The 10,201-nt window shown below is 33.8% G+C and overlaps 1 protein-coding gene across 1 annotated transcript in view; it reads left to right on the top strand.

The window, feature by feature from the left end:
* Positions 1-7,296, top strand: part of upf2 (UPF2 regulator of nonsense mediated mRNA decay) — a 33,857-nt gene extending 26,561 nt beyond the window's left edge. The window contains exons 17-22 of the mRNA XM_081364219.1: positions 711-812; positions 891-989; positions 3,191-3,361; positions 5,370-5,511; positions 5,684-5,804; positions 6,275-7,296. Coding sequence (XP_081220345.1) covers positions 711-812; positions 891-989; positions 3,191-3,361; positions 5,370-5,511; positions 5,684-5,804; positions 6,275-6,284 — 645 coding nt within the window. The 3' untranslated portion in view covers positions 6,285-7,296. The remainder of the gene's footprint in view (positions 1-710; positions 813-890; positions 990-3,190; positions 3,362-5,369; positions 5,512-5,683; positions 5,805-6,274) is intronic.
* Positions 7,297-10,201: the final 2,905 nt, after the last annotated feature.

Here is a 10,201-nt window from a genome sequence, read left to right as displayed (position 1 = left end):
AGCATTAGTCACTGCAAAATCTAAACAATTTATAATATATAGACAATCACAAAATTATCAGAACCAAAAATGATTCAGACACCAGATATAATTTTTTAGATTTGTTTTACTAGTGTGATCAGGACACTATAGTTCATTTATATTAGTGAGGAGGGCAAAATAAAGTAAACTGACATATTATACCCCAAAATTCATCATACAGTGACTACAAATTTAATACATATTATATATAATATAAGTATATATAAGACTTATTATACTTGACATAAATTCTTCATACAGTGACTATTTGCAAACATTTGGGATCAATAATTCTCCAGACACTTTGAGCTGATCATGTTTTGCTGAAGTGTGTTTTCTTTAATTGCTAATGCTCTTTTTACACACAGACTGAACACAATGTAGCATTGCTTGGTGATTGGTTGAGCTAAACTGGTATTATCTAATTGTGTAGTTAAATTTAACAGCTGACAGATATTCAACATAATTCATCTGTGAGACAGTCTAACAGAAGGACGGACAAAACCAGTCAAACATCAACTGAGTTCTGCTCATATTTTATTACCGTTCTCTAAACTATAGCGGATAAACTGATAATGTGAGAGATGTTGAAGGTGTGTGAATACATGTTGGTTTGACTGTATAATGTTGTATATTTTATATAATGAGTGTTTGAAGACCGTTGGATAAGCCGTGTGTTTGTTGTGCAGGACGGCTCAGAGAATGAGGAAGAGGAGCGTGAGGAGGAAGAGGAGAACACAGACTATCTGACCGACTCCAACAAAGAGAACGAAACGGATGAAGAGAACAACGTGAGTGTGTGTGTGTGTGTGTGTGTGTGTGTGTGTGTGTGTGTGGTTTGAGCTAACGCTGCTGTTTCTCTGGGTCAGGAGGTCACGATCCGCGGTGGAGGACTCAAACACGTGGCGTGTGCCGAGGACGAGGACTTCATCCAGGCGCTGGACAAGATGATGCTGGAGAACCTGCAGGTGTGTAGAGGCTTTACACTAGTGAAGTTAAAGGGGCTTTCACACCGGATAGTTCTAGGATCTAGGAGAGTGTTTCCCCGAGAACTAACGGTTCCCTTAGGAACGTTTTCCTGGTTGCGTTCGCACCGCCAGTGGGAACTGTGAAGTGACGTAAGAACTGTGAAGTCCCACGCTTGTTGGGACTTTTATTTTGACGGCGCTGAGAACAACTGAACATACAACTGTTCATTAGTTTACGATCTGATCCTGTCTAGTACATTATTAGATAGAACTGTTATAGATAGTAGACAGTGATGAAGAGTTATTAGCGTATGCCTTGTGGTTTATATCTAGTGTCGCTAGCTGAGCACAAACACATAATCATGTTCCTCTTGGTCTCCTCAAAGTTGTGTTGGGTGTTCTCCTCAGTGTAAAGGTTAAGAGCTCCATCTATCCCTGTTTTCTATGTTCGTAGAGTTAGTTTGTGGAGTAAATATATAATCTATAATCTGTGCGTTGAGCTTTTTTAAAAATGGCGGGTGCTTGTGTTTTGTGTGCGTTCGGCCAATCAGCGAACACTAACGTCACGGAGAGTTCCTATAGAGAGCCTAAGTCCCGCCCCTCCGCTTCCGGCTCATGGGACCTTAGTTCGGAAAAAATATGTATGGAAGTCAATGGCGAGAGATAACTTATCTTTTTATTCCGTCTGAACTGTGCCCTGAACAACACATATGATGTTTGTCAATTTAAAAGGTAATTATGAAAGTCAAGAAAGTCGCAGTTTGTCATAAAACAGAAGAGTAACGTTTAGTTTTATGTGAAAATCGCTCAATGAACTACATCTCTCGTCTCGCACTATGTACGTCACAAGATCCGTTGCTTGTATGTGTGTATTCTGGCTCAAAACACTCAGGCATGACGGCGTAACGTTACGATTATAATGTAAGACTATAGAAAAAATGACAGCCGTTAGCTTCAGTAAAGTTAGCTTCATTCATTGAGAGAAAAGGTATGACGTCGCATGTGCGCCTTCTGGGTTTGTAGTCTTTGTAATTACGTATTTTCACAGTCTTATACCTCAACAGTTTTACATCAAACTGCGACTTTCTTGACTTTAAAATGTATCTTTTAAATTGATAAACATCATATGTGTAAATCAGGGCACAATTCAAACGAGATCAAAATATTTGTTGTCTCTCGCCATTGACTACCATACAATATTTTTCCGAAATAAGGTCCCATGGTGGTCGACCGGAAGGGGAGGGACTTAGGCTCTCTATAGCGCTGGTTTAGACCGGTGTGGTGAACAAATGAGTCCTACTGAAGAGATGAGTCCCAGCTTAGGACCCCATTAGTATGCCTGATCTAAATCGGTTCTCACGACAGCTTGTAGCTAACGTGAGCTGTTTTAGTGTTATTATGTGGTAGCTTTATGTAGAATGCTAAATCCCGCTGCTATATGCAAGGTAAGATTAAATGAAATTGTATGTTGTATATATTCTATAGCTAATATTTAAAATCTCAAGCTGCGTTAATGGCAGAGGAGGCTAATAATAATAACTAATAATGAGTGATTTGTTACTGTATTTATTAATCTTTGTTAACGTTTGTAAACATTGTTAGTTTATATCAGCTCAGGTCCATTAAATAATATTAACAGAATCAACTTTTGATTTAAACAATGTATTAGTGAATGTTAAAATAAAATAATGTTCATTGTTAGTTCATGTTAACAAATGGAAGCTTATTGAAGTGTTACCTAGTTTTTTAATATTCAGAATTAGTTTATTATTTTCCGTTTTCATTGTAATTTTGTGTTTGACATTTTTATTAGTTGTTTTTTTAATATGCCAAAATGTTTAACAAAATAAGAAATGAAAAAATTAAGTAAAATAAGTTCAAGTTTTACGTGAAATTAATGTTTAAGTAATGTTTTTTATGGTTTTAGTCTTAGATTTAGTTTACTGTGATAAACCTGGTGTGAAAAGCAGCTGCATCTACAAAAAAATAATAATAAAATTATATATATATATATATATATATATATATATATATATATATATACAAAAATATATTTGTAATTTTTAGAACAGATGAATCACTTCCACTTGAACATCTTCATTTGTAAGTTTCTTGATGAAAGCATCAGTCTCCTGCAGCCGTCTGTGTGATGTCATATTCTACATCAGTGACCGTGTGTGTGTGTGTGTGTGTGTGAGCAGCAGCGCAGTGGCGAGGCAGTGAAGGTCCACCAGTTGGATGTGGCGATTCCTCTGCAGTTGAAGAGTCAGCTGAAGAAAAGCCCCGCCCCATCATGCACTGCAGACACAGACTCTGACATCAGCGACACCATGCAGTTCGTCATGCTCACACGCAAGGGCAACAAGCAGCAGGTACCAGTGTGTGTGTGTGTGTGTGTGTGTTGGAGTGGTTTGGGTCTGCAGGGTGTGTTCAGTATGTGGCTTTGGGAGTGTAAACTACAGCACACACACACACACTTTTATTTGGCAATCTAAATGGGGACAGTCATTAGACGTAATGTTTTTTATACTGTACAGACTGTATATTCTCCCTCTTACACTAACCCTACCATCACATACAACTTTCTGCATTTTTACATTTTAAAAAAAAAATGTATGGGGACTGTGCATGAAGTTACTGGAGTGTGTTTAACAAGAAAATACTGTATTTTAGTCTTTTTGCTCCAAAAATGCGTGTTTAATTCAATGTTTTGTTGTAACTGTAATTAACTGAAAATTACTAGCAATTTCTATTTGTTCAAAAATTGTTTCTACACAATTAAGACAAATAAACACAATAAGTTGAATAAACAATTGTCAAATAAACAATAAATTAAATAAGTCAAATAAACAAATTAAATAAGTCAAATAAACAAATTAAATAAGTCAAATAAACAATAAATTAAATGTCAAATTAACAATAAACAAAATGTCAATTAAACAATAAATTAAATGTCAAATAACAATAAATTAAATAAGTCAAATAAACAATAAATTAAATAAGTCAAATGAACAATAAATTAAATAAGTCAAATAAACAATAAACAAAATGTCAATTAAACAATACATTAAATAAGTCAAATAAACAATAAATTAAATGTCAAATAACAATAAATTAAATGTCAAATAAACAATAAATTAAATGTTAAATAAACAATAAATTAAATGTCAATTAAACAATAAATTAAGTCAAATAACAATAAATTAAATAAGTCAAATAAACAATAAATTAAATAAGTCAAATGAACAATAAATTAAATAAGTCAAATAAACAATAAACAAAATGTCAATTAAACAATACATTAAATAAGTCAAATAAACAATAAATTAAATGTCAAATAACAATAAATTAAATGTCAAATAAACAATAAATTAAATGTTAAATAAACAATAAATTAAATGTCAATTAAACAATAAATTAAGTCAAATAACAATAAATTAAATAAGTCAAATAAACAATAAATTAAATAAGTCAAATGAACAATAAATTAAATAAGTCAAATAAACAATAAACAAAATGTCAATTAAACAATACATTAAATAAGTCAAATAAACAATAAATTAAATAAGTCAAATAAACAATAAACAAAATGTCAATTAAACAATAAATTAAATGTCAAATAAACAATAAACAAAATGTCAATTAAACAATAAATTAAATGTCAAATAAACAATAAATTAAATAAGTCAAATAAACAATAAATTAAATAAGTCAAATAACAATAAACAAAATGTAAAATAAACAATAAATTAAATGTCAAATAACAATAAATTAAATGTCAAATAAACAATAAATTAAATGTTAAATAAACAATAAATTAAATGTCAATTAAACAATAAATTAAATAAGTCAATTAAACAATAAATTAAGTCAAATAACAATATATTAGTCAAATAAACAATAAATTAAATAAGTCAAATAAACAATAAATTAAGTCAAACAAAAAATGTAGTCAAATAAACAGTTAAGTCAAATAAACAATAAATCAAATAACAATGTCAAATAAATGGAATTATTTAATTATAAATGTAATTAATTAGTACAGAATAAATTTCACATAAAAATACTATTTGTGTTTCTACTTCAAAATATCACATTTAATTCAGTTACCTGCAGTTTCTCTGTAATTATGAAATTTACGAGCAACTTCTGACTGAAAATTGTTTCTACACCATTTTTCAGTGTAGTAATATTAACAATGTCAAACTATGTAATTACAAACTTACAATTTAAGTAGATTTTAATAAACTAATGCAAAATAGAACTAAGAAAGTAGCATAAAATGTAACTATTATTATATTATTTAAACGAAGAGTAAGTGGGATGTGTCATTGTTTTATTGTGAGCTGAATATGTTAATGAGCGTCTCTGTCCGTCCAGTTCAAGATCCTGAACGTGCCGCTGTCGTCTCATCTGGCAGCCAATCACTTTAACCAGCAGCAAGCGGAGCAGGAGGAGCGCATGCGCATGAAGAAGCTCACGCTGGACATCAACGAGAGGCAGGAGCAGGAGGACTATCAGGGTGAGTCTCTTCATCAAAATGAACCAATCTTTTCATTCCGAGTCATTCCGTTCATTTCAGGAGAATGTATTTAAAATGTTACGCTAGCCAGATTCCCCAAACACATCAAATGTTGATTGCATTCAGATTAAGGTCAGGTGCATTCTGGTCCGTCATGATGTTGTTGTTTCAGAGATGATGCAATCCCTCGCTCAGAGACCGGCTCCTGCGAACACTAACCGAGAGCGCCGGCCCCGGTACCAGCACCCTAAAGGAGCGCCCAACGCTGACCTCATATTCAAGACCGGCGGCAGGTCAGACTCACACACACACACACACACACTCAAGTAGAAGAGGACCTTTTTACACAACTTTATAAATCCATTTGACTTGTAAAATATTTTAATTGATCTAGCAACAAATAGTTAATAATCGAAATAAAACTGAAATGGCGATATGGCTTAGTGCAATTAATTTTATTTTATAAGGAAATATTACAGTAGTAATATTTCTTATTTTGTTTTATATATTTTTGATTAATATTTATTATTAATATATTTTATATTGTTTTATTTATATATATATATATATATATATATATATATATATATATATATATATATATATATATATATATATATAAAATGTGTATGTGTGTGTGTGTGTTTTTAAAGTAAATAAAAATTGTTTTTGCATGAAGTTCTTCTGCAACAGTCGTCACACACATCCTGCTCACTCACTGACCCTTAACACGCTCACTGACCCTTGACCCTGTGCACCACAGGAGACGCTGATGATGTCAGACCGAGCAAACAACGAGTCAAAGACAGACAGAGAGATGGACAAGCGGTGCTTTGGACTCTGAGACGAGACAGACCTGACTGAGCGTCACCACGGCAACCAGAGAGGAGCTCCATCAGCACACACACACACACACACACACACACACACACACACACACACACACACACACACACACACAGGATGGAGGTAATTTTACTTTGGCTGATAGAGTTTGATGGTTGGATAGTGTCCAGTGCCGAAGAGACTCTCGCGGTGGAAAACTCAATGTTTTTGTTCTTCAGACAAGCGTTGTTTCCTCTCCTGATGTTTATTCTCTCTAACCTCAGCGACGGGTCCTGAGCGAGACGTGCATGGGCTGAACGCAGCCGTTAACATGTTCGCTGTTGCAGTAAAAGTGACTTCATGTGACCGTGAGAATGTCTCTTTTTGTCTCTGTGCTCTCAAACGCTCACCAGCTTGTTTTCTGTCAGCGAACTCAATGACTAGAGCAGCTGATCAGAATGCGGTCGAACCGGGCGCAAACACACACACACACACACACACTCACACGCGCACCTGTGGGCGGAACAGGTAAGATCAAACCCAGAGGAAAGGCCTGGATGATTGGGACGGTTTTAAGCGCCAAAACTGCTCATGAAGAAACGTCGTTATTCACCATCAAATCAACAGGAAAACAGCGTTTTAGAACAATTAAGATTGGCTTCAAAATCATAAATCCACATGATTCAATTCAGAATAAGTACCTACAATTGTTTCAATGTACTTTCATATTTAAATGTTTTTAGGACTATATTTAGGGGGTTACTTGTCATTAAATAATTTCTCAATGCCAAAATGTTCTCTTTTTCTGGGTTTTATTCTGATGTTTTCACCCTTCTGCAGATTCTGATTTAGTTGTTCTCTATTCTGTCTTATGTTTGTTATTGTGCTTTGAATTTGTGGTTTAAAAAGACTTTTTCTAGTCTTCTCATCAACTTAACTGATTAAATGTCTCTTGTCAAAGGTGTCTGAGTGAATTATTGAGCTTGTGAATCCTAACGTGATCCCATAATGCAGTGGTTCAGTGCATCAGCCAAAGAAAATCATCATTGACACACAAAAAAACTTCTGCATTACATTATAGCTGATGGATTCATTGTATTTATTCAGGAACAATTCTATAATTAAAGAAAATCAAGAAAATATACATTATGTCCAGCAATGTTCTCATTCACACAAAGAGGTGGTAATAATGTTGTGTGTGTGTGTGTGTGTGTGTGTAGTGGTGTCACATGTTCACAATCATGCATTCCATGTCCTTCAATAACTGCTTCACTGGAAGCAAAAAACCAGAGTCAAAATAAAAATAAAACAAAACAATGCGCACATGCATTGTCAAAAACACACATTCTACATGCATAACACTCACTCATTCATCCTGAACTTCACAATACACACTACAGTTGAAAACACAACATGTGATACACTCACTCATTCATCCTGAACTTCACAATACACACTACAGTTGAAAACACAACATGTGATACACTCACTCATTCATCCTGAACTTCACAATACACACTACAGGTAAAAACACAACATGTGATACACTCACTCATTCATCCTGAAATTCACAATACACACTACAGGTGAAAACACAACATGTGATTAAGGACTGGTGGTGTTCCAGACCTGCAAGCTCTCGATTTGAATGTCTGTGGTTTAGCGTGGGAGGAACTAAACTTACATTTACGAGAGCTTCTGCAGTGTTGGCATGCTGGGAGAGAAAGAAGGGAAAAGATGGTTTCTAGAAAACCCCAGCCAATCAAGAGAATATAAAACACAACATTATCATATGAACTTCCTGCTGAACATCATAAAGAGAAGCTGTAAAAAACGCTGAGGTATTTCTTGCATAAAGGTCTGGGTTCGTTCCATCAGTTGATCCTAAAGCACAGACACAATTAAAAACTAATTTTGATAAGCTGACTTATATGTAACAGTTTGAACATACTGAGTGTTTAATAGGTAAAGTGCGTAAATAGGTTTAGTTTATGAAGTTTCAATAAAAAAAATAATCTAACTTTACTAGAGCAAGTTAACTAGACTAAAGACTATTTAACTAGTTAAAAAGAACAAGTTAAGTTAAAATAGTCACTGGTCTAGTTAACTCGCTAGTTAGATTAATTTGTTTATTAGCAATTTCACTAGTGTAGTTAGACTAGTTAAGTTAACTAGTAACTAGTTAAGTTAAGTCACTAGTCTTAAATTTTTAAGTTTAGTTATTAACACACTAGATAAATTTGATTATTAGCTATTCAACTTTAAACTAGTTACTAGTTAGCTTACAGTTATAGCGGAGGATCTTTCCAAATTTTAGATAAGACCCGCCCTCTCCACTTTTTGAAAAGTTTGATTGATTCACCAGAATGATTGACAATTAGGAGGAGCAATAGTATAGGTTACCCACCAGGAAGTAAAACATCCTCCGCTATACCTTTAACTACTCTAACTAGACTAGTGACTTAACTAGTTACTAGTTAAAAAGAACAAGTTAAAATAGTCACTAGCCTAGTTAGACTAGTTAAGCTAACTAGTGACTTAACTAGTTAGTGACTTAATTTAACTAGTTTAACTAGACTATTTTAACTTTTCGTTTTTTAACTAGTTAAAAATTTAAGACTAGTGACTTAACTAGTCAACACTAGTGACTATTTTAACTTAACTACTAGTTAACTAGTTAAAACAAAAGTGAAAACGAAAGTAAAAACTAAATGCAACTAAATGAAAATGCAAATAAAAAACACAAACTACCCCGCCCCCCCAAAAAATAAAAACGCAAAAAGCTGGAATAGAACCGGCAACCTTTTGCTTTAGCGACGGTACCGCTAACACTGAACTACCGAAGACGATATGCTTAAGTCGGTTCTCCTGGCGCGCTTATCATTCAAAATAAAATGTGTCTGTAATAAAAAGCATTTGTCGTCATGACATTATAGTAGATGTATTTGGAGGAATCTTAACAATGTTTTAGGAGTTAAAATATGGAGTGATTAGTCACATGATAATTAGGACTCAGGCGATTGGCTCAATGTTCTAGAACCATGTGACCATGAAGCAAAGATGGCGGAAACCAGGCCATGCGCTTCCAAAGCAGCATGTAGAGCTTGAGCGATTACCTTTGAGATGAACGTGAGTGCTGAGTTTGTGTTTGCTAAAGATATCAAACTGATTGGAATCTCCAAAGAACACAATACAAGTTCAGTCCGAACAAGTGCTAGCTCTGACTTTTTCTCTAAACTTGCATTCGAAACTCAATCAAAAAGACTTGCTGCCGTCCAACAGATGGTCATAAATCTGCTTTCTCTTGACCTTCTGAACACTGGACATCTTGCAAACAAGGTAATGCCAATATTGTTTGTCTGTGTGTGTGTGTGTGTGTGTGTGTGTGTGTGTATATACACACACACGATTAGTTGAAGTCAGTGCTGGGTAGTACTGATTACATGTCATTTAGATTACCTAATTAAATTACCAAAAATAAAATGCATGTAATTAGATTTATCTTATGTTTTAAAAAACTCATCATCAGACTACAGTTACTTTTAAAATTGATTCTCAGAATTTGATTTACAGAAATAATTTCACTTTTGAGGAGTATTTTCTCAACATTACAACTCCTGACGAACATAATTTATAATTTTTTTGTCAGTCAATCCTCTTTGATGTATCAAAGTAATCAGTAAACTCAGTAATATATTTGCTTGAAGTCGCCCTGAGATTTTAAGAAGTTCATAATGAAGTCAATAATTTAACATTTGCATGTTCATGTTTCTCTGATGTCGTTATAATGGTCACATGACATGAAAGTAAAGAAAGTATTGCATCATTAAGTGTTTTAGTATGTTTTAAAATTCTTTCATTTAAC

The sequence above is a fragment of the Scardinius erythrophthalmus genome, assembly GCF_964197995.2.
Source record: "Scardinius erythrophthalmus genome assembly, chromosome: 4".
Classification (NCBI taxonomy): Eukaryota; Metazoa; Chordata; class Actinopteri; order Cypriniformes; family Leuciscidae; genus Scardinius; species Scardinius erythrophthalmus.
This window is presented reverse-complemented; position numbering and strand designations above follow the sequence as displayed.